At 36.8% G+C, this 25,389-nt stretch overlaps 1 protein-coding gene and 1 pseudogene across 1 annotated transcript in view; both read right to left on the bottom strand.

Annotated features, from left to right (window-relative positions):
• CNTN5 (contactin 5) overlaps positions 1 to 25,389 on the bottom strand; it is a 1,372,716-nt gene that overhangs the window by 4,513 nt on the left and 1,342,814 nt on the right. Inside the window, exons 22-24 of the mRNA XM_055272872.2 lie at positions 13,951 to 14,137; positions 13,399 to 13,511; positions 3,739 to 3,907 (exon numbers count right to left, since the gene is read on the bottom strand). Coding sequence (XP_055128847.1) covers positions 3,739 to 3,907; positions 13,399 to 13,511; positions 13,951 to 14,137 — 469 coding nt within the window. The remainder of the gene's footprint in view (positions 1 to 3,738; positions 3,908 to 13,398; positions 13,512 to 13,950; positions 14,138 to 25,389) is intronic.
• On the bottom strand, positions 16,921 to 17,809 carry LOC129479546 (replication protein A 32 kDa subunit-like; annotated as a pseudogene).

Below are 25,389 nucleotides of genomic sequence, written 5' to 3'. Positions count from 1 at the left end.
ATCCAAGGTTGATTAGTCTGAAGTAGTTTTAACAGCCCTACGTAACCATAAACTGAGTGACTTTTAGATACTAACTTCAGGAGTGGTTCTTCAAGCCAGAAGTCTTCTGAAGCATCATGATCATAATTAATTATTTAATAAATGATTACTGTATGTCACATACTGTACAAAGCCTTTTATATATGTCATCTTATTTGATCCTCATAACATTCTTATATGGTAGATACGATTATTTATTCTCCTCTTGCAGATGGAACTGGGGCTTAGAAAGGCTATAAACTTGCTTAAAGTAATTGAGGTAGGAATTGGTGGATTTAGATACTCGTGTATTATCTCTTTTAAAACAATGACTGGCCTTAGTTAAAACCCTAATAATAATAATATAATCTACTACCCAATTGCTGGAATCTTCTGTCAAGGTAATCCTCTCTGGATAGACTGAGTGTAATGGGATTTGGGGGGTAATTTTAGTTGCAAAGATAGAGTCTGAATTTATTTTCCTGATGCTTGAGAGCTAGAGAATAATTTGTTTGGTAAACACACACATGCGCATGCACACACACACACACACAAATGCAAAAAGAAGTAAATCTTTACTTTGAAAAATTTTACAGCTAATATACTACTAGAACCTATCAGTCAACATATTGGAGAATGTTGCGTATATTTCAACTTGTACAAAATGGGGTTATTGTGAAGCACGTAGCCACTTGTGAGCTATAAGAAAGGCAAGATGACAAAGACTCACTGGAGTCGTATGTGCATGCTTAATAAATAAAAAACATGAAAACATCCTTTCTAGCTATTGGGAGTGGCTGCATCTTTGTTAAATCAACTTACATGACACTTTTATAAAAATATCTCACATTCAGAATGCTAAGTAGGGTCTGTGTCTCAAATTCCAAATAGAATCTACAAAGCTAAAACATACTACTTTCATATAGCAAAACAACCCCACAAAACAACCGAAAGAGCAATATTAGACTAAGTTCTTGCCCCAGCTATAAAACTAACCAGCTGTTTCACTTGGGCAAGTCATTCGATATCTTAGGCATTTGGTTTTTGCAATATGACAAAAATGAAACCAATCATGACTCAGGTTCTGAGTCTAAGGCAGACAATAGTGTAACAGTTTCCCATACTGAAACTCAGGAAGTGGGTTGCACTCCCACCTACTCGGAGAGGCCAAAATGTTATTAACTGAAATATAAAAGTTGACAATATTTTTCTTGGAATAGAAGTTACAATTTAAAATATGAATGGGAGAATTAAGGTTATCATAAGCACTTCCAAGGTTGAGGCTGATCTTACTCAGATAATACTATAGAATCTGATTGTGTTACAGTTGCAAGTAACCTTAGAGAGTCAGAGAAGAATAAAATACCTAACCCAAAGGATTGCTAGAAAGATAAAATAATATATAGAAAGCACCTAGTTTAATGCCAGGAGCATGATGAGGCCTCAGTAAATGCTCACTGTATTGCTGTCTAGGAATCTGATGTGCTGAAGCAAGAGGAAGGTTGTCGTATATTTTGCTTTTCAGGAAATAGTCTTTTAAGATGCTCTTGAAAATTCAGCACCCTCATCTGAATAGTTCAATTGTGAAATAATTAATGCAGAGACATTATAACTTTTCTTGCTGTTAAAACTATACTTTTATAAATGAATCATAAAGCATATTAAATTTTTGTGTGACCACAATAAAATTTAAATTCTTAGATCTTTTCACCAGAATTTCTGAAAAAGTCAGATTTCTCCCATCTTATGTTTTATATTTTTAAATATTCATTTTAAAATACTTTTTTAATTATACTTTAAGTTTTAGGGTACATGTGCACAACGTGCAGGTTTGTAACCTATGTATACATGTGCCATGTTGGTGTGCTGCACCCATTAACTCGTCATTTAACATTAGGTATATCTCCTAATGCTATACCTCCCCATTCCCCCCACCCCACAACAGGCCCTGGTGTGTGATGTTCCCTTTCCTGTATGGTGTACTGAAAAGTTGTGAGACTAAGGAATTCACCCAGATTCCTTAAATGTTGACAGATTATCATTCTCGCTTTATTGTTATTTCTATACATACATATATTTTTCTGAAACATTTGAAATGAAATTGCAGATAGCAGATATGATGCACCTTTTCCTCTAAATATTTTAATGTGTAGTTCCTAAAAATAAGGCTTTTAAAAATATAACCACGGGTATAATAATAAAAAAAAAGAAAAAAAAGAAAAAAAATATAACCACGGTACAGTTTTTAAAAAAATGAAATTAATGTCGATGTAATATCTAATTTACAGGTATGCAAATCTTATCAATTATCAATAATGTTCCTTATCCTGTATTTTTATGTGAGAACTTATCAAGTATCATAAGTGGCAGCTAAGTTATGAGAACACATGGACATATAGAAGGGACCAGCACACGCTAGGGGCTATCAGAGGGTGGAGGTTGGGAGGAGGGAGAGGATCAGGAAAAACAACTAATGGGTACTAGGCTTAATACCTGGGTGATGAAATAATCTGAACAACAAAACCCCATGACACAAGTTTACCTGTGTAACAGACCTGTACATGTACCCCTGAACTTAAAAAGTTAAACAAATTATCAAGTATTATGTCAGTAGCTTTTCCTCAAAGTTCCAGTCTGTCTCATTCTTTTCTACACTGTATTTATCTACACTATATTTGGTGGCGTAAAAAAAAAAAAAAAACACAAGCAATGCCTCTGGTCTGATTTCAAGTTGATAAACATGTTAAATAACATAGAACCACATACAGAACATGACGGGACACTTCCCTGTAGGTTGATAATTCTGCTTGGGAATGATTGCTCAACAAATGATGTTCCTAATTACCCACTAATTGTATGTGAGAAAATGTTTTATAATGTTCTCAGAAAATTGTCTAATACTTTTAAAATTAGAAATTTGCCTAATTCTTTTTATTTTTTACTATCTCTACGAAATGGTTGCTTTCTTCTAAATTTCTAAAATCTTGCTTCCTTTAATGAGTTTTCCCTTGCTTATGTAATAATGATGGTGGTGGTGAAGATATGTGGTTTTGGAGACAGTCATACCCAGGTTTTGATCCTGGTTCCAAAACTTAGTGTGGTCTCAGGCAAGTTACTTAAATGTTTTCTGCAAAACAGTAAAAATGTCACCTATCTCATATGATTGTTACTAAACTTAGATGATGTATGTAAAGCACTTTTGACCATGCCTGACATATAATAAGGGTCAGTGAAAGCTAGCAGTTATTAATATTGTTAATAATAATGTTCAATAAAATTTATAATTTGTTTAGAAATCAATAAATGTGGTCACATTTCAATTTGAAAAGCTTTCTTTAAACTCCTTATTTTCTGACAATAAAGGCAATCAAAACAACAGAAATGTAGGTATGTCAAAACCAGTGTAATATCAGTTTAAAATCTGTACTCCAAAAGCCAAATGGCTAGCAAGGTACTGCTTAAGACCAGGACAAGCAAGGACATTTCACAAATCAGTACATTCTGATGAAAATGTCAACTCCTTTCTAGATTTGTAGAAATTGTGCAATTGTGAGCAGATTACTATGGTTCATATTAATCAGAAGATAATATAAAAATCAGAGAGGAGAAATCCCTCAAAACCTCTGAACCATGAAATCTATCACACCAATTTTGATGACTTTCATACCATCTTGTAATTGTTGGTTGTCAGCAAATTAAATCTACTATGTCAAAACTTACCTGAATATGATGGTACCCTAATTTGAGAACTAGCTGTTCCATCTCCTCCTTCACTATATGCTCGAACTTCAATAATATAGACTCCAGCATCTGGGAGTGGTACTACTGCTTGAAGTTTCTGTGTTTCAATAACTTGGCTGTTGCTGTGACCCTCTTGCCTATAAAAAACCTGTGAGTAATAACAAGGTTTAGACATTTGATATGAAAGATGCACATTGACTACCTACTATGCGTCACATTCTGAGACAAGCACAAGGAGCTTACTGTTTAGACAGATACATAAGCAAATGTAATACATGTGCAGTATACTGCAGTAGAAGTATACAAAAGGGCCATGGAGGCACAGGAGAGAGTTTAATTTTGTCTAGGGGTTTAGTGAAGGCCTTCCAGAGGAAGTGATGTCTGAACTACATATTTAAATATGATAGAGTGGACCAGTTCGAGAAAGGGAGGAGAATTCCAGAAACAGATAAGATAAAATTAATAACTGCATCTAAGCAATAAGAAACAATGGGACAAGGGCAGGGAATGGAGAGGGGATGTATGGGAATAGTAAGGAATGAGGCTAGAGAAGTAGGTAGAGCGGAGGCAGATCATGGAGAGTCTGTTATGCTTGGTTATTCAAATGAACAATATCCTAAGGAAGTTTGGAAAGCTCATCTTCAAATAGTTTGAAAGGAGTAAAGAAAATTTGTTAAACATACCAATAATAAATTCTTAACAGTGTAGGAAACAGTTGAAAGTGAAAATTTTATTTTTTTAATTTTTACTTTTGTAGTGGTTTGCTTTTTGGTAAAATCGGCATTTGGATACGTGGTGTAGCAAAGCTAAAGCTTTTTAGACATCTGTCGTGGTATTATAATTAAACATGCATGCACAGAAAACAATTTTGGAACTGCAAATCAGGACACAGGATAATCCTGTGTTTACATATTAGAAAATGAAGGCCATAAAGGTTAGGTGACTTGTACAAGACCATGTGGCCAGTTAGGGTAGAAATCTCATCAGAAGATTTACATTTAATCATCACTTCAGAGCTATTTTACTATATTGTACTATTATTTGCCTCCAAAAATAGTCAAGTAAAATTTTTGGTGTAATAGTCAAGTAGCAGCAGTTAAGATATGTTTACATGTATTTTTATTCAGATTCATGGTTTTTTGTGCTTTTCCATAATTGGTATTATAAGTATCTAATGGAAAGAAAAATGGCTTTGTATTCATACAGAACTGGATACGAAACAATTTCCTACAAAACATAGCAAAAGAAAACAAAATCTCCTATACCTTCCTGGCTGGGAAAATTTGGGCAAGTTACTAACTTTTGTAAACTTCAATTTATTCTACTGTATGGTAGAGATAATAATAACAATTTTAGTGTTTTTAGGGGAGTAAAATGAGAAAGCGCCTGTAGAATACCTAGCACAGGACCTGGTGCATGATAAGTTTAATAACAGAAAGCTACTCCTTCTGTTGCCATCATTGTTTATTCACTGTTAAACGGTTGGTATTTCAAGTGCATCATAAAATATGAACTGACTTGGGAAATTAGATAATTATTGACATATATTTTCTTACAGAAAATGTGTTTTGAGCTTGAATTAACTTACATACAAAAAAATCCAAAAATACTTTAGAGAAGCAATATTTCCACATATTGAAGCCTGCGTGTACTTGAACCCTCTGAATTCTAGTAATAAACGCTCCCTCCATTTCACTTCCTTTTCTTTCATTTAATTTTAAATCTTCATGTTTTTGAGAGGGAAGTGCATTCTCCATTTAATTATAACGTGCGACAATTGTATCTATTGAAATCCTTATTGTGAAGGATGCTATAGCCTCAGTGTAAATGCAAGCTGATAACAGCATTATCAAACATTTATTGGACATCTCATGCAGGCCAGGCATAGTGCTACATACTGGAGATTCATCAGAGAATAAGACCATGTGGTTACGGTCTTCCTGGCATTTATAGTCTGATATTGAAGACAGACAAACAATGCAAGGAAGTGTGATATGTACTGCAGTGGGAAATATATTTGATGCTACAGTAATGCACAAAGTGGGTACTTAGTCAAGATTGGGGAAATCAGGAACACTTCCTGGAGGATGCCTTAAGCAGCTTCTTTTGTCTTAAAATGTGACAAATATATCTGTATGCTTTTGACTTCGTCTGGAGCATCGTGATGAATTAGAATTCTGATCATCCATGTGAGGTAATTAGAAAGCAAATTTATGGGAATGAGAAAGTATGTAAATTGGTGAGGATTGGCAGGGGAGTGACTATTTTAGAGGACAGTTTTATTATGGTTCAATAAATTACAGTTCTTATGATAAAGAAAAATACATCCAGCAATGCATATCTAATATTCTAGAGTTGAAGAAAAATTTGTGGATCAGTTGAGATTTAGGATTAAAAGGTAAAGACAGGGGAAAAAAATCAGTTAGTGGTATCAAAAGGAGTTTGAGATTAAGTGTGGGCTTTTACCAATATATCCAGGGAGACGGAGTGCTATACATATATGTAGATCTACTAAATAAAAAGATACATTAAATTAATAGTTAATCTTCAGTGCTTTAGAGAATCTTGGCTCATTTTAAAATCCTGACTTAGAAAACATGAATGAGAATGAGAACTATGAGAAGGTTAAGAAGTTATCAAGACATATAAAAAATAGTTATTGACAGTAAGGAGTCCAGAGAGTTCTTAGAGAATATGGACATTTATAGACTGACAGTTGCAACAACAGCTATGTTTATGCATAAAGAAAATTGTCTAATGTATTGTCAAGACTATTCTCAAATTTTGGTATATAAAAAAAACTGAGAGCAGTGGGTTATCCAAAGAGATGATCCTAAATAGAAAGTTAATGTGGTATTGCTATTCTCAAAGGCATGATCTGGAAATGGCTATTCTATATGTCTGATGGTCGTAGAATATTGAGGTGAGTGTGCTAAAAATATAACAGAATAAATTTTTGCTTGTTGTACCCAAAGTACTCCTGAGAAGGATGGCTCATATTAAACGAAAGGCCTATTTCTCTGCTGAGCATCTTGGGAAGAGTTGATGGGTACAACTGGTCTTCATAATAAGGGTGAAGAATCTAAAGCCTCAGTGACAATGGAATGGGAAGGAAGGAGTCAGTAAGACAATGGAAGTTAGATGAATAGAAGTTGGGAGACACAGTATCAGTGAGAAGTCACTGCCTGCAGGGTGGCTGAACACAATTTTAACAACAAGATTTCCTTTTGGGCACACTGTAGATGTTTGCTTGCATGTTGTTCCTTTCTAACTCTATCTCCCCAGCATTTCCAGAAAGTCTGCTTCATATACATACTGGATATGACATGAGCCATTTCTGTTTCAATTATTAAAAATTCTGAGAAATTTCAGGCATAAATGAATGTAAAGAGGATACTATAATGAACCTCATGTACCTGTCTTCCAACTTAAGTCATTATATATGAGTCTTTTTAATTTGTGGAAACATAGAAAAGAAGGCTTAGTCTCATATTTAGAGTGAATATAAGATGAAGGAAGAGCTGCAAAATAGAAGAAATCAGAGACTAGGGTGGCTATAGACTATACAGTTCCCAAGAAGCTGGAGAAATACAGGGATGGGCTTCAAAGTTCTAGTGGGTATATAAAACAGTATCAACCCAAGTGTACATATATCTCAGGAATCTGGAAGCTCAACTGATATCTAAGTTGCATAAACAAATAAGAACCTCTGTATTTGATACGGTTTGGCTGTGTTCCCGCCCATATCTCATCTTGAATTGTAGCTCCCACAATGCCCACATGTAATGGGAGGGACCTGGTGGGAGGTAATTGAATCATGGGGACAGGTCTTTCCCGTGCTATTCTCATGGTAGTGAATAAGTCTCATGAGATCTGATGGTTTTATAAAGGAGAGTTTCCCTGCACAAGTTCTCTTCTCTTGTCTGCTGCCATGTGAGACATTCCTTTCACCTTCTGCCATGATTGTGAGGCCTCTCCAGCCACGTGGAACTGTGAATCCATTAAAACCCTTTCTTTTACAAATTGCTCAGTCTCAGGAATGACTTTATTAGCAATGTGAAAATGGACTACTACAGTATTGATGGATTGTATAATAACTAGTAAACTTTGGGCCTGATTTCCTTCTATTTGCCCTTGCTCCGTAAACAGGTAGAAAGTAGATGTGGGTGAGGGGAGATATTTGGTGAAGGGGTTGTATATCTAGGAAAGGCTATTTTCTAGATATAGACTTGAAAAACTAATAGTTTTCACTTGGATTATAGCCTGAGGTCCTGAATTCTTTCTGACTGCTTGTGTCTTTTCTGAAGGGATAACAGTTTCTGTTTGTGGGGAAGGGGACATTTGCTGAAGTAAAAGCATAGCCCCTGAACATTGAGTTTTATTTTCCCTTTCACTCAAGCATAAGTCTGTGTGAAGAAAATAAGGTGGAGATAAAATGGTTGTTTTACTTTATAATCTGGGTAAATTACTTTCATGGTGTAAAGAAAAATATTTTCCATTTTCAAGATCATTAAAAATTATGGCTGAATATACTTTAGTCCATACGTTTTTTTGGCGTTTCTTTAGTAACACCAGTAATGGTGAGTCTTATGTGCTATAATTAGTAAGGATTCTAGATAGAGACCCCAAATTATAAGAGTTGTAAAAATAGAATTTTATTTGTTTAAAAACATTTATTTGAAAAAATAAGTCAAGGTAAGAAAACTTTCATTTGAAGTTTTTGTTTCATTTTCCCAATTATTTATGAATAATGTATTAATAAAATAGGCAGTTGATTCTGATTCTGATTCTGATTCCGAATTGAGGAATGTAAATACAACAAAATAAAGTGGCACATGTTTATTGACCTGAAGAAAAGTCATAAATATGCTAAATAAATTACCAAATTGGATTCAACTTCTCAAATGGAAAGTTATTTTGAGTGGAAATTATTTGTATTATTATTTGGTATAACAGACAATCCTTTCCAACATCTTGCAGGTTCTCTATGCTTTTAGTCCTTACTTGTTAGTGAAAACTATGATATCTTGAAATTATTACTATTAAATCTGGATTTCTTAAACAAAATTCCAAGAAGCCCAGGATCTCATAGGCAATCGCAAAAATAAATCAGTGAAAAGTTTCACCACTAGGTACTGCTTAATGTTCACCTAAATGAATTCAATTTTAATGTGTTACCTATTGTGCAATTATATACGGTTCAATTCCATCTATCTTTCATTGGTCACTTTTGAAGGCCCTGACAAGATTTTGTGATAAGGAGACCTCTTTTTTTTTCTCCTAACATCTGTTAGCAAAATTTCTATTATCATCTTTCTCTGGAAATATCTGCTAGTTATAAATGTTGCTGACAGCTCATCTGAAATTGAGTAAGAAAGTAAGATCTATGCTGCTATGGTTTTAATGTGTCCCCTGCAAAATTCAGGTGTTGCCAGTGTGATAGTATTAAGAGGTGGGGCTCTTAACAGGTGATTTTATCACAAGGACTTCTCCTCTCATGAATATGATCAATGCCCTTATAAAAGAGGCTTCTCATGGTTGTTGGCCCTTTTGTGCTTCCGCCTTCTGCCGAGTGAGGACACGGTGTTCCTCCCCTCTTGAGGATACTGCTTTCAAGGCACCATTGTGGAAACCAAAAGTGGACCCTCATCAGACACAGAATTTGCTGGAGCCTTGATCTTGGACATCTCAGCCTTCAGAACTGAGAGAAGTAAATTTTTATTTTTTATAAATAACCCAGTCCCAGCTATGTTATAACAGCACAAAAGGACTAAGACAATGCTTTCTTGGACAACGGGTAGCTCAAATGTCAAATTCTGCTGTTTTATCTTGTGCTATTTCTATAGTTTACTTTTCAAGATTACAATTACTTTATTACTATAAGGTTTAAAATTTTATAATGTACTGATAATGTATTTTTATAGTTTTCTTATATTCCATGGAAAACGGCAAAATAAATTTTAAAATTCCTAGAGGTATTAATGCACATTTATGTGCCTGAAAGGAGTTCAACTACTAAAGATTAAAGGGCACTGTATTATTCCTTTATATCATTTACTTTTTCAATTTTTTATTGATACATAATAGATGTATATATTTTCAGGGTAATATGATAATTTGATACATGTGTATGATGTGTAAAGATCAAATCAGGGTAATTGGGTTATCCATTACCTTAAATATTTATCATTGTTTATGCTAAGAACACTCAAATTATTCTCATCTAGCTATTTTGAAGTGTACAATAGATTATTAACTATAGTCACCCTTCTGATCTATCAAACACCAGATCTTATTTCTTCTATCTTATAGTATATTTGTACTCACTGATTAACCTCTCTTTGTTCCTCACTCTCCTTTCCCCTTCCTGGCCTCTGATAACCACCGGTCTCTATCTTTATGAGATCCAGTTTGTAGTGCACTTTTTCAGAATGTCTATCCTGTATATAGCATCTTAACTATACAAAAGAATCATTTATTACATTATTTATGCACTGAATATATGGGGAAAATATCTACTTTTTCCCTCTGCATTTATTATGTTTCAATAACTTTCACAACCTAGAAGTCTCCCAGATAAATACTTTCCTGAATTCTTCAATCTTAAACTGGACTTAATGTAAAAGGTAGAATATATAATCCCTGCATTTTAAACCTCAGGCATTAATCCCAAGTTCTCAGCCTCAAATCTACACACAATATACATTTCCAGTGATCCTTTCTGCCTGCAAAAGTGAAGTAGTTTGCAAGACAAAGAGTGAAAATTAAGTGACCTCCCTTTTTAATATTCCAATTGATTATGGAAACTCTCCCTTTCCCCGATGAGCAAGAAGTCTTCTGCTTCAAATGTCCCAAGAATCCTAGGGGCAAATGCAGTTCTAATGGGTCAAGCCTGCCTCAAACTACCTTGTGGGAAGAGAAATCTTTAGTGTCCTGTGTCCCTATTTTATTAATTTTTGTAAGTGACACACATTGTGTTTAAGAGGTGGACCGCTATTATAGTGGTGCCACTCTTGGTTGGCAGTAATTTTGGGGATGTAGTAGGAATCAAAAGGCTTCCCCTTCTGAGTATCATGCCGAGCCCTGGTCATTCTATATTAGTGTGCACCTTCAGATGGTACAGTTCTTTCACTGCTGTGTGGGGATCCTTGCCAAGGGTGCAGTAGCTCTCTTCAACGTCATACTCAGAAGACGGGCTCCAAGCTTGTGTTCTCTGGGTTATAGCTCTTTAGTTTATGTTCTCAGCTATTATTTCTAAATATATATTCCTGTCCCATTGTGACTGTTTCAGGAGGAGCTTTCATCCTTGGCTGCCCTGTGAAAACTTGCCTTCTGAGGAGAATCCAAACTCTGGGTGAAGCCCAGTCCAGTCTGAAGTCCCCTTTCCCTCAGGGAGCCTTTCCTGTCAGCAGTTCTCTCGGTGGGGATTATCCCACTCATCAGAAAGTTTCCGATAAAGTTTAGTTGCAAAGGAGAAGGTTTTGAGGTCTCACTCCATTTATTATCAGCAGACTCCTTTTCTACGAATCAATTCTTCCTTCTCAGGGATATAAGGAAGTGCAACCATTTCAAGAAAATAAAAGGAAAAACATATCTTTTGCAATGTGTGCCTACTTGTCATTAATTTATACAACTAAAATGGACTATGCTAGTGATTCTTCCCTCAGTAACAAGGTATTCCACCGTGACTTGTGTTATCTTTATTAAGAGGGAACTGGCAGGCAACTTTTAACCATCTGTTTCTTTGTTAAAATTTTAAAAATTTTACCTAATGAGACATGCTTCTCCAACAACAGTAAGAAATAGTATCTGTTTTTTAATGAGAACGTTTTATATGCCAAGCATTTTATACAAATTATTCTTTAGAAAATCCTGTATAATATGTATTGTTATTTCTGCCATTTGTGAAGTTAAGAAAATAAAACTGAGAAAGTTTAAACGACTTACTTAAATTACCCAACTAGGATTTGAACTAAAGTCTGTCTGAATCAGTGGCCAGTGATATTTTTTCCTCTAAGCAACAACAAATGGCAAGGTTATGCTAGAAAAAAATACATATTTGATAATACACATATATAAATAACTGCATAAGACATTTCTATCTGGGCCAACACTATTCATCCATTCTAGAAACATTAGGAACAAGAAATAAGTAAGATAAAGTCCTTGCCTTTGAGGACTTCAGTCTGTTTGAGGAGACAGTCGTATATAAAAAGTTAAGAACAATGACTGGGAAAGAGATGTCAAATGTGAACAAAGAGTAGTGGCACCTAGCCTGGGATCCGTACGCCCAAGCTCAATAGAGTATTTTTCTAGTTATATAGAATTTCTGTATTCTTACTTGAAAGGAACCTAAACCACATGAGCCTTCTAGTTGACCATACACACTTATCTGGTTTTCTCTTGCATTCTACTTTGCCTCTCCAGTTTGGGATATTGTTCATCATAGTTCTAACGATATTAGATTGGTTCTTGAATGGTCTATCATATTTCTCGCCTAACTGCTATCCCTAAGCATTAAACAGTGTATTTCCCTAAGAGGAGAAGTTGTGAGGATATGGTCTTTTGGGGAAGGGTATGGAAAGGAGAGGAGTAAGGGAATGGTATAGAAAATGACCCACCTGCCCTCCCTGCAAAAGATCAAATTCAATATTCCTGAGCATTACTGACAGATTTGTGTGTGTGTGTGTGTGTGTGTGATCTATCCTAATTATAGTAGGTAACAAATGCTAGTTTGTGTAATATAATATTAATGGAAATTAAAATATCCCATTTATAACTTCTTCAGTTTTTAGCTCCTTAAATTTTAGCATTTTATATATTGAATACCGTGTTACCATCTCTGGTAACATATAGGTGTTACCCACCTATAATGATACCTTTCAGTCTAAATATTATCACTGAAATATTTTAAAATATGTACTTAATATATTTTATTGTATTAAAAATATTGTGAATATTCAACTAATGATTCTGTGTGAAGTTTAATGCAACAAACAGAATCTGACATTATAGAACAAGAATTTGAAATTAAGCCAATTCAATACGTAGATCACATATATTTAAAAATCAGATAACAAAGTTATTTTTCAAAAACAAACTGCACATGTTATCAAATTTCCAGATCTTACTGTCACAGAACAGAGTGACTGTGAATGTTGGGTCTGTTTTGGAGCTTGCTGTGTCTCTCCCTGGATTTTTTGTTTTCTCTCTAGTGTTCTGGTCCTTGCATTTTTTTTCTTCTTCTGTTTCCTTGCTAATAGAAAGTCTTTCCACTAAAACGAAATGGTCCCATATTTGTCAGCTGCCAGCAAAGTTAGTCTCCTGGAGGAATACGCCAGAATTCTCTGCCTAAATTCTGCTGGTCCTAATATCATCCTTCACAGAGTCATCTTCACACTACATTCAGATTGTCACTACTTTTCCTACTCCTTCCCTTTCTGTGCCTTGTGCAGTTGAAACTAATTTTGACTGCCTTGGCTTCTCTATCTATAGGAAGGCTATCTTTCTAAGATACAGATAGAAAATGATTGAGAAAAAATAGGTTGGTTAATGTGTCTTTTTATGCCTTATTAATTTTCCATCTTCATAACAATTTCGGAGATGAGTATCTATGCAAAAGAGTGAAGAAATACTGACCTTGTAACCCACAACTTCAGATTCGTTGGCTAATGGTATGACAGGTTCCCAGCTCAGAGAAACCTGAGAGCCTTGCTGCTCCCATCTGAGGTTGCTAGGTGCTTGACTAGGGGCTGCAAAATAAAAAGTGAAAGTGAACTGATGAAGATTCTTAAAATACATTTCTTCATTTAATTCTTTGTGAGTATCTCAGTCTTTTCTCCTGCTTAGTAGTTGGCTGGCAATCTAGGCTTCCTTCCAGCTGGAGTCAGATAAGGAGGGTTTTGCTCCAGGAGTGTCATTTTAATAGCTACTCTACTGAGCTTTTGAACTTGAATCCTTTTATCTCCCTTCTGTGTCAAAATCGCTTAGCCTTGTTTCACAGGAAGATAACCTTTGTCTACTCTGAATGCAAAATTTTCTGAGCTAGTTTGAGGATTCAGATCTAAGCACTGAAGCAAGACTATGAATCAAAACTCCCCTTTGACTCTGCTTATTATGCACCTCACATGGCTTTGAGAAATGTTATGTTTCCCCTTTGTCTGAAACAAACAAAAAGCCCAGGTCACTTACGGGATTTCTTGGTGGTTGCACTCACTTCACTGCTAGGTGGCCCATATCCGGCTCCATTGTAAGCCCTCACTGTGAAGTGATATAGCGTATTTCCTTCTAATCCTGTTAGGATGACGAAAGACTCATTCCCTCTAGTTTTGACTGTTTCTGCTGTATCTTCCTGTTCCATGTCTTTCCAGTAACCAACCTGTCAACAAATTATCACATGGCAGGTTAATTTTAAAGCTTCCTCTTTGCTTGTGGCTGCTTGAACTTTTTCTCTTTTTTGGATTCGCTGGAGTCCACCCATAGGAAGAAATCACTCCCATATCACCCAATTAACAGGTCTTACTAATAAAGCCAAAATACATTCCTAATCACTGTCTGCTTTGCATCTGTGTAAATTGCAGCACTACAGCAGTATTCAGCAAAACAACAAAAGCTGCTACCTTGTAGCTTGGTGGCCTGAAGGAGTGAAAATGCATCCCGATATTAAAGAAGAATCATTCAAAGAAATTGGAGTGCTTTTCTCTCATAGGTCATCCGAACAATTTACCATTCAAAACCATGAAACTTCAAATGAATTACCTAAGTATGTGGCATCTGAATATTTCCTCTTGAGCTTCACATAAAGATGAATCACACAAGCTGTATCAGTTTAATGGAGAAGAGGTGGCAGAACACTGGATATTTTGGAGTAGTTTGAATGTAGAGAAACAATATCGTCAGGATCTGGGGGTAGGGAGGGTAGAGGGAGGCCGAAAGGAACAGCTTTCTGTCAAAGCCCTTTTTATGCATTGAGATCATCTTTCCTGGTTAGGAGTTGATGGTAACTGGCTTCAGCAAACTCGATCCCTTTGTGAGACTCAATGACTGTCCCACAATTAAGCTAAAGCTTTACTCTGCTCAGGCACTAGAACTTAACTACATATCAGTGCAACAAAGAGTAGCTTTTTCCTGTCTACTTCCTTACTGTTGATAGAGGCAGGAGACAGAGAAATTCTAGGCAGACAAAAATGGGTCCCCAGTGAAACTACACCTTCAATCTGAGAAGCCTAAAACCCGTGGCCTGAAGCGAGAACTTCTATTCCTTTTTGTCTATTCTCTCCTGATTTGTTCTTTCTGAATAATGCCTTTTTACCAATTGAATATTGCCTTTTCCAAAACTACCTATGGCCCACCGCCACCATCCTGTGCATAAAAACATCCCACTATCAGTCAGAAGCGATGAGAGAGGGCTGCACTTCAGAGGAGAGACAGCTTGACTTCAGGGAAGAGACAGCCTAACTTTAGGGAAGGCAACCTGCCCTTCCCATCCCCTTTCCAGCTCCCCTCTCCACTGAGAACCATTTTCATTGCTCAGTAAAATTTTCCACCTTCCCCATCCTTCAGTTCGTACATGTGACCTCATTCTTCTTGGACACCAGACAAGAGCTCGGGACCCACCGAGGGCAGGTACCCAGAAAGTCTGTCACACCAGCCCTTTGCTCTCGCCAGTGGAGGGTAGTTGCCCCATGTGATGAGGCAAGGGGTCAACTGAGCTGCTAATACACAGCTGTCCACGGATGGCAGAACTAAGAGAGTGCTGTAACCCTCCCTCTGGGGTTTCGGGGTCACAGGCACCCTGACCTGGGCACTGCCACAGGTCTTGCACGGAGCTTGCTCCTGTCAGTTGAGCTACTAACACACAGCCGTCCATGGACGGTGGAGGTAAGAGAGCACTGTAACACTCCCTCTGGGGTTTCAGGGTTGCAGACCCTCTCACCTGGGAACCAATGCAGGTCCCACACAGAGCTTGCTTCTGTCAGCTGAGCTGCTAACACACAGCTATCCGGGGACAGCAGAGCTAAGAGAGCACTGTTAATACTCCCTCTGGGGCTTAGGGGTCACAGGCACCTGGCACCACCTGGGCACTGCCATGGGCCCCACATGGAGATTTTTCCTGCCAGCAGCTGGACTGGCTGTCAGGATCCTGCATCTATCCACATGTGCCTGTTCTGGCTGTGGGCCCCACATGGAGCTTGTTCATGTGCTCCCTCCCACAAAGGCTTGAATGCGGCAGGCCGAGTAAATGGGGCCACCCCTGTCACAAGTCTGATGAAGGGGCCGAGAAAAATCCTGCACTACTCTGGTAAAGGTCATAAGAGAGTAATTCTTTTTTTTTTTTCCTTCAACTTAATTACTGTGGCGAAAATAGATTACTGCACCCATTTCATCCTCCTTCGTGTTTTGTGTACTGTGGAGTCTAGAAAGTCAAACATACTTTCTGGATTGTCTTTCAGCTAAGGGTGCTAAGGGTGCTGCTATACTCTGTGGCCACTGAGAAGTTTAATTGGAATTTGGAGACATTCTGGAACATGTCTAGGATTGCCTCTTCCAGTGGTGACCATAGGAAGTCATTATAGGCTCTGATCTCAGGAATAAACATTTTGATTACCATGACATATTAAGAACCTCAACCAACCTCAGTGCTGGCTGAAAGCAAAAGGAACAAGAAATGGAAAGAGGAGGAAGTAAGTTACAAATTGCAACTACACATTTATGAAATGAAGACCACAGTAATTAGCTACATTTTCTTCCTCGTCTTTTGTATGTTTTGATAAATGTTAAATTACTTTAGCCTCTTCATTTCTTCTGATATTTTATATGGAGCGTGTTATTGGTAGGTAACTTCCTGATGTAGTTCCCTAGAGGAGGGGCAAGCTTTCACCATGATTGAGACAAACTGACTTATGGGACTTTCTTTGGTTCTCCCTGTTGGGGTGAGGGTGAGCTTATTTTCATTTTTAAAAGAGATATTTGCATTATATTAGTATGAAACAAGCTTATTTGTAACTTCCTCAAGAAATTCCACCCTGGATTGCAATTGCCCATCTCCCTCTGAGCTTCAAATAAAACAAAACGGAAGAGCAGTAAGTTCCAAAAGGATGTTGGTGGAGACCTTTTATAGATGAAACTGACTTGTAGAAGCCACCTGGCCAAACTTATGCACAGCTGGAGAAAATAGACTGTGACGCTAAGTCCAGCTGTAAAATATCTCAGGTACCCAATTAGTTCCAGTTATTCTGCATCTGTGGATTTAAAATGATCATCATCCACAGTGGAATAGATGTGCCCCTCATTTCTGAGAAAATCCACAGCTTGCTTGATTGAGGATATAGACATGCGTTTGAGCTGATTCTTGAGATCCTGAAAGGTCAATCCTTCAGGTCTTGGGCAAGACTTAATCAAATTCAACACCTGGTTTTGGGCCACAGTGAGGCCATTTGCTGGCATGAAGCTATTCATACCAAAGTACCCTGCTTCGCTCTTCCCTGGATTGCTGATAGGTGCTCTCCCTGCTGAGGGCTGGCTGTTCGCTTTGCTTAGTATCATGTATGCATCCATCACTTCCAGAATATGTGTGGTGAACTAATTCATATCCTCCAGGAGCATAAAGGCTACCAGGCTCTTTTTGTTCTGAAAAGATCTCAGGTGGCCTGCCACTTTCACATATGTTTCTGGAGGAACTAAAGTGTTTTCACTGCTGGTGTCATCTGTGACAACCCACTGGCGAACATCCACGGGTGCAGCTGTCATGTCATCTGTTTTGTAAACAATGTTGGTTGAAGCCTTCTCTGCATATCTGATGATCCCCACAAGAGTGACTTGTGAAATCTCGGCATTGCCAATTTTGAACACGTCATCAACCAAAGTGGCAGAAAGCAGCTGAGATATAGTGTGGGGTTCAATGTGCTGTGATCTGGCTCTTGATTTCTTTTCTGCCTAAGAAGGTGCCCGCGATCCAAAGCCTCCCAGGGACTGCGTGTATTCACCGGCTCCTCTATGAGTTGCTGCTATAGCTTTCAAATCTACTGTTCCACATCTAGATTGTGATTCTCTGGGGAAGAGGCCGAGAAGGTTAGGGTCTGGGGAAGTTGTAGAACACTTCAGAACCCTGAGGCTGCCGTACCACTCTAGCTGCTTTTCTGTCCTTTAGTGATTCTTAAGCTGGAATTGAGGTTACACAATATTCACAAGTCACATGCACCTTCTAAGGTTGAAGCTTCTCTTCATTTAGTTTCTTTCCTCAGACGTAGATTTCAACAACCCATGAACTTTGAACTCTCTATGTAAAATCACTTGAAACCAAATTAAAATCATTAAAAAGATATCAATAATTAAAATTAGAGCAGACAGCTTATCATTTTAATACCTTCATACAATTATTTTCTTTGTGTATCACTTCCTATATTATTTATATATTTAAAATAATTATACTTTTTATGTCCTGCTTTCATTCTCTTACATAAAAATATTTTCTTATTTTAAAAATAACATTGTATCATATGCCTATGTACCACATATTATTTAACCATTGTCCTACTGTAAAACATTTGGATAGCTTCTAATTATTGCTCTTTTAATTAAAATGCTGCCATGGAAATATTCATATTGCTCCTTTAATTAAAATGCTGCCATGGAAATCTTCATATAACCTGTTTTCCACATATTAATTTCCCAGAATAGACCTCAGAAAGGAGATTACAGGTTCCAAAGCTGTAAAGCCAGAAGGTCTATATGTGAATTTTACTTTCGGTATTTGTAAGCCACATATAATGGGACAAGATAGTTAACCAGTGAATCTCTGCATCTTTATTTATATAACAGAGAAAACAGTACTTCTTTTAGGTTTGTGAATGATTTTTAGAGAGCTCCTCTGCTGTTCAACTGCTTGAGCCATCGTTTCTTGATATTTTAATATTTCTGATTTTTATTATTTGTAAGTATATGTTTTTTTAATCCTTCATATTGTTTGGTTTTCTGATTTTGTCTCTCAAATATTATTTTTATTTAAAATTATAATGTACATAATATTATTGGTGGCAGACAGTAAGTATGAATTCTGACTCATATAATACCTGTAGGAGAGTATAGAGACAAACCTAAATCAAGAGAATGGCTTTTTTTCTTTTGAGACAGAGTCTCACTCTATTGCCCAGGCTGTAATGTAATGGCACAGCTCACTGCAACCTGCAGCTCCTGGGTTCAAGAGATTCTCCTGCTTCAGCCTCCCAAGTAGCTGGGACTACAGGTGCCCGCCACCACGCCTGGCTAATTTTTGTGTTTTTAGTAGAGACGAGGTTTCACCATGTTGGCCAGGCTGGTCTTAAACTCCTGACTTCAAATGATCCACTTGCCTTGGCTTCCCAAAGCGCTGGACAGGCGTGAGCCACCATATCTGAACAAGGATGGTTCTTCTTAGTAGACACTCCATTTTTCCAAAGCTGATTCTCCAAGATAATGATTATTTTAACTGTGCAGATAGTATATTTGATTTTCTGGTGTGACGATTCCATGATATTCATGTCACACACAATGCAGTTTCCTCACATGAAGTTATAAAATCTAAAACTCATGAGTTCTGCCATATGCAGCTGTTGATTACTGGGTGAGTTGTGAACTTTCTCCTACTTTTACATTTTCATTCAGTCATATAAAACCATTGAGTAGTTCTTCCTAATATTTTGTCTTCGCTTATCCTATTTTTCACACTTCTTAAAACATTTTTTTGGAGCCATTTTAGAGTCACAGCAAAATTGAAAGGAAGGTACAGAGATCTCCCATATCTCCCTGCCCACTACACATGCGCAGCCTCCCATGTTATCAAAATCCTTCACCAGAATAGTACATTTGCTATAATGGATGAATGTACAACAACACATCATCTTAGCAACTTTTTTTTTAACTTGTTTTAAAAAATTTTTCTAATTTTTAGTTTTCCATTTTTTTTTATTTCAACAGGTTTTTGGGGAACCAGTGCTGTTTGATTATATAGACAGCTTCTTTCTATTTATTTTATTTTATTGTTATTATAAGTTTTAGGGTACATGTGCACAATGTGCAGGTTTGTTACATATGTATACATGTGCCATGTTGTTTTGCTGCACCCATTAACTCATCATTTAGCATTAGGTATATCTCCTAATGCTGTCCCTCCCCGCTCCCCCCACCCCACAACAGGCCCTGGAGTGTGATGTTCTGCTTCCTGTGTCCACGTGTTCTCATTGTTCAATTCCCACCTATAAGTGAGAACATGCGGTGTTTGGTTTTTTGTCCTTGTGATAGTTTACTGAGAATGATGATTTCCAGTTTCATCCATGTCCCTACAAAGGACATGAACTCATCATTTTTTATGGCTACATAGTATTCCATGGTGTATACGTGCCACATTTTCTTAATCCAGTCTATCGTTGTTGGACATTTGGGTTGGTTCCAAGTCTTTGCTATTGTGAATAGTGCTTCAATAAACATATGTGTGCATGTGTCTTTATAGCAGCATGATTTATAGACCTTTGGGTATATACCCAGTAATGGGATGGCTGGGTCAAATGGTATTTGTAGTTCTAGATCCCTGAGGAATCGCCACACTGACTTCCACAATGGTTGAACCAGTTTATAGTCCCACTAACAGTGTAAAAATGTTCCTATATCTCCACATCCTCTCCAGCACCTGTTGTTTCCTGACTTTTTAATGATGGCCATTCTAACTGGTGTGAGATGGTATCTCATCGTGGTTTTTGATTTGCATTTCTCTGATGGTCAGTGATGATGAGCATTTTTTCATGTGTTTTTTGGCTGCATAAATGTCTTGTTTTGAGAAGTGTCTGTTCATGTCCTTCGCCCACTTTTTGATGGGGTTGTTTTTTTCTTGTAAATTTGTTTGAGTTCATTGTAGATTCTGGATATTAGCCCTTTGTCAGATGAGTAGGTTGCGAAAATTTTCTCTCATTCTGTAGGTTGCCTGTTCACTCTGATGGTAGTTTCTTTTGCTGTGCAGAAGCTCTTTAGTTTAATTAGATCCCATTTGTCAATTTTGGCTTTTGTTGCCATTGCTTTTGGTGTTTTAGACATGAAGTCCTTGCCCATGCTTATGTCCTGAATGGTATTGCCTAGGTTTTCTTCTAGGGTTTTTATGGTTTTAGGTCTAACATGTAAGTCTTTAATCCATCTTGAATTAATTTTTGTATAAGGTGTAAGGAAGGGATCCAGTTTCAGCTTTCTACATATGGCTAGCCAGTTTTCCCAGCACCATTTATTAAATAGGGAATCCTTTACCCACTTCTTGTTTTTGTCAGGTTTGTCAAAGATCAGATAGTTGTAGATATGAGGCCTTATTTCTGAGGGCTCTGTTCTGTTCCATTGATCTATGTCTCTGTTGTGGTACCAGTACCATGCTGTTTTGGTTACTGTAGCCTTGTAGTATAGTTTGAAGTCAGGTAGCGTGATGCCTCCAGCTTTGTTCTTTTGGCTTAGGATTGACTTGGCGATGCGGGCTCTTTTTTGGTTTCGTATGAACATTAAAGTAGTTTTTTCCAACTCTGTGAACCCCCAGGTCAGAAACGGAGCAGGTCAAAACTCCCGTGCTGATCAGATAGGTTCTTTAGTGGTGATTTCTGAGATTTTGGTGCACCTATCACCCAAGCAGTGTACACTGTTCCCAATGCGAGAACTTTTATCCCTTGCCACCCCCTACCATTCCCCCTGAATCCCCAAAGTCTAATGTATCATTCTTATAACTTTGTGTCCTCATTGCTTAGTTCATATATGAGTGAGAACACACAATGTTTGGTTTTCCATTCCTGAGTTACTTCACTTAGAATAATAGTCTCCATTTCCACCCAGGTTGCTGTAAAGTCATTATTTCATTCTTTTTTTTATATGATTGAGCAGGATTCCATGGTGTATATACCACATTTTCTTTATCCACTCATTGATTGATGGACATTTGGGCTGGTTCCATATTTTTGCAATCTCAAATTGTGCTGCTATAAACGTGTGTGCAAGTATCTTTTTAGTACAATGACTTCTTTTCCTCTGGGTAGATACCTAGCAGTGGGATAGCTGGATCAAATGGTAGATCTACTTTTAGTCCTTTAAGGAATCTCCACACTGTTTTCCATACTGGTTGTACTAGTTTACATTCCCACCAACAGTGTAAAAGTGTAACTTTTTCACCACATCCATGCCATCATCTATTATTTTTTGATTTTTTCATTATAGTCATTGTTGCAGGAGAGAGGTGGTATCTTATTGTGGTTTTGATTTGTATTTCCCTGATCATTAGTGATGTTGAGCATTTTTCCATATGTTTGTTGGCAGTTTGCATATCTTCTTTTGAGAATTGTTTATTCATGTTCTTTGCCCACTTATTGATGGGATCGTTTATTTTTTTCTTGCTGACTTGAGTTCTTTGTAGATTCTGGCATTAGTCCTTTCTTGGATATATAGACTGTGAAGATTCTCTCCCACTCTGTGGGTTGTCTGTGAACTCTGATGATTATTTCTATTGCTGTGCAGAAGCTTTTTAGCTTAATTAAGTCCCATCTATTTATCTTTGTTTTTGTTGCATTTGCTTTTGGTTTCTTGGTCATGAAGTATTTGCCTAAGCTAATGTCTAGAAGGGTTTTTCTGATGTGATAGTCTAGAATCTTTATGGTTTCAGGTCTTAGATTTAAGTCTTTGATCCATCTTGAGTTGATTTTTCTATAAGGTGAGAGATGAGGATCCAGTTTCATTTTCAACATGTGGCTTGCCAATTATCCCAGCACCATTTGTTGAAATGGGTGTCCTTTCCCACTTTATGTTATTGTTTGATTTCTCAAAGATCAGTTGGCTGTAAGTATTTGGCTTTATTTCTGGGTTCTCTATTCTGTTCCAACGGGCTATGTGCCTATTTTTATATCAGTACCATGCTGTTTTGGTGATGATGGCCTTATTGAATAGTTTGAAGTCAGGCAAATGTGATGCCTCCAGATTTGTTCTTGTTGCTTAGTCTTGCTTTGGCTACATGGGCTCTTTTTCGGTTCCACGTGGATTTTAGGTGTTTATTTTTTTTTCTTATTCGGTGAAGAATGATGGTGGCATTTTGATGGAAATTGCGTTGAATTGCTAGATTGCTTTTGGCAGTATGGTCATTTTGACAATATTGATTCTACCCATCCATGAGCATGATGTGTTTCAATTTGTGTTGTCTGTGATTTCTTTCAGCAGTGTTTTATAGTAGAGGTCTTCCTCATCCTTGGTTAGGTATATTCCTAAGTATTTTATTTTTATTTTTTTCAGCTATTGTAAAAGGGGTTGAGTTCTTGGTGTGATTCTCAGCTTGGTTGCCGTTGGCGTATAGCAGAGCTACTGACTTTTGCATATTAATTTTGTATCCTGAAACTTTGATGAATTCATTTATCAGTTCTAGGAGCTTTTTGGATGAGTCTTTAGTGTCTTCAGGTATACAATCATATCATCAGCAAACAGTGACAGTTTGACTTCCTCCTTACCAATTTGGATGCCCTTTCTTTCCTTCTGTTGTCTGATTGCTCTGGGTAGGACTTCCAGTACTATGCTGAATAGAAGTGGTGAGAGTGGGCATCCTTGCCTTGTTCCAGTTCTCAGGGGAAATGGTTTCGAGTTTCCCCCATTTATAATATTGGCTGTGGGTTTGTCATAGACGGGTTTTATTACCTTAAAGTATGTCCCTTGTATGCCAATTTTGTTGAGGATTTTAATCATAAAGAGATGCTGGATATTGTCAAATGCTTTTTCTGTGTCTATTGAGATGATCATGTGATTTTTAATTCTGCTTATGTGGTATATCACATTTACTGACTTATGTGTTAAACCATCCCTGCATCCCTTGTACGAAACCCACTTGATCGTGGTGGATTATCTTTTTGACATAAGGATTTTTGCATCTGTGATGATCAGGGGTATTGATCTGTAGTTTTCTATTTTTGTTATGTCATTTCCTGGTTTTGGTATTAGGGTGATACTGGCTTCATTGAAGGATTTAGGGAGGATTCCCTCTTTATCTTTTTGAATAGTGTCAGTAGGATTGGTACCAATTCTTCTTTGAATGTCTGATAGAATTCAGCTGTGAATCCATGTGATCCTGGATTTTGTTGGCAATTTTTAAATAACCATTTTAATCTCGCTGTTCATTATTGGTCTGTTCAGATGTTCTATATTTCTTGGTTTAATCTAGGAGGGTTGTATATTTCCAGGAATTTATCCCTCTCCTCTAGATTTTCTAGTTTATGCATGTAAAGGTGTTCATCATAGCCTTGAATGGTCTTTTGTATTTCTGTGGTATCAGTTGTAATATCTCCTGTTTTGTTTCTAATTGAGCTTATTTGGATATTCTCTCTTCTTTTCTTGTTTAATCATGCTAATGGTCTATCGATTTTACTTATATTTTCAAAGAAACAGCATTTTGTTCCATTTATCTTTTGTATTTTTCTTTTTTTGTTTCAATTTTATTTAGTTCTCCTCTTTGTTATTTCTTTTCTTCTGCTGGATGTGGGTTTGGATTGTTTTTGTTTCCTCACTTCTCTGAGGTATGACCTAAGATTGTCTATTTGTGCTCTTTCAGACTTTTTAATCTAGTCATTTATTACTATGAACTTTCTTCTTATCTCTTAGCTTTTTCTGTATCTCAGAAGTTTTGATAGATTGTGTCACTACTATCGTTTATTTCAAAGAATTTTTAAATTTCCATTTTGATTTAGTTGTTGAGCCAGCAATCATTCAGGAGCAGGTTTTTTGATTTCCATGTATTTGCATGATTTTGAGGATTCCTTTTTGAATTGATCTCCAATTTTATTCCGCTGTGGTCTGAGAGACTACTTGATATAATTTTGATTTTCTTAAATTTACTGAGACTTGTTTTGTGGCCTATCATATGGTCTATCTTGGAGGATATTCTATGTGCTGATGAACAGAATGTACATTCTGCAGTTGTTGGGTAGAATGCTCTGTAGATAACCTGTTAGGTCCATTTGTTCTAGGTTATAGTTTAAGTCCATTGTTTCTTTGTTGACTTTCTGTCTTGATGACCTATCTAGTGCTGTCAGTGGAGTATTAAAGTCTCCCACTATTATTGTGTTGTCATGTATCTCATTCCTTAGGTCTAGTATTAATTGTTTTATAAACTTGGAAGCTCCAATGTTAGGTGCATATATATTTAGAATTGTGATATTTTCCTGTTGGACTAGTCCTTTTATCATTATATAATATCTCTCTTTGTCTTTTTAAACTGCTATTGCTTTAAAGTTTGTTTTGTCTGATACAAGAATATCTATTCCTGCTCACTTTTGATATCCATTTGCATTGAATATCTTTTTCCACCTTTTTACCTTAAGTTTATATGAGTCCTCATGTGTTAGGCAAGTCTCCTGAAGACAGCAGAAACTTGGTGAATTTTTATCTATTCTGCCGTTCTGTATATTTTAAGTGGAGCATTTAGGCCATTTACATTCAATGTTAGTATTGAGATATCAGGTATTTTTCTATTCATCATGCTATTTGTTGTCTCAATACCTTGTTTTTTGTTTCCATTGTGTTATTGTTTTACAGGTCCTGTAAGATTTATGCTTTCAGGAGGTTCTATTATGGTGTGTTTTGAAAATTTGTTTCGAGATTTAG

The sequence above is a fragment of the Symphalangus syndactylus genome, chromosome 3, assembly GCF_028878055.3.
Source record: "Symphalangus syndactylus isolate Jambi chromosome 3, NHGRI_mSymSyn1-v2.1_pri, whole genome shotgun sequence".
NCBI lineage: Eukaryota > Metazoa > Chordata > Mammalia > Primates > Hylobatidae > Symphalangus > Symphalangus syndactylus.
This window is presented reverse-complemented; position numbering and strand designations above follow the sequence as displayed.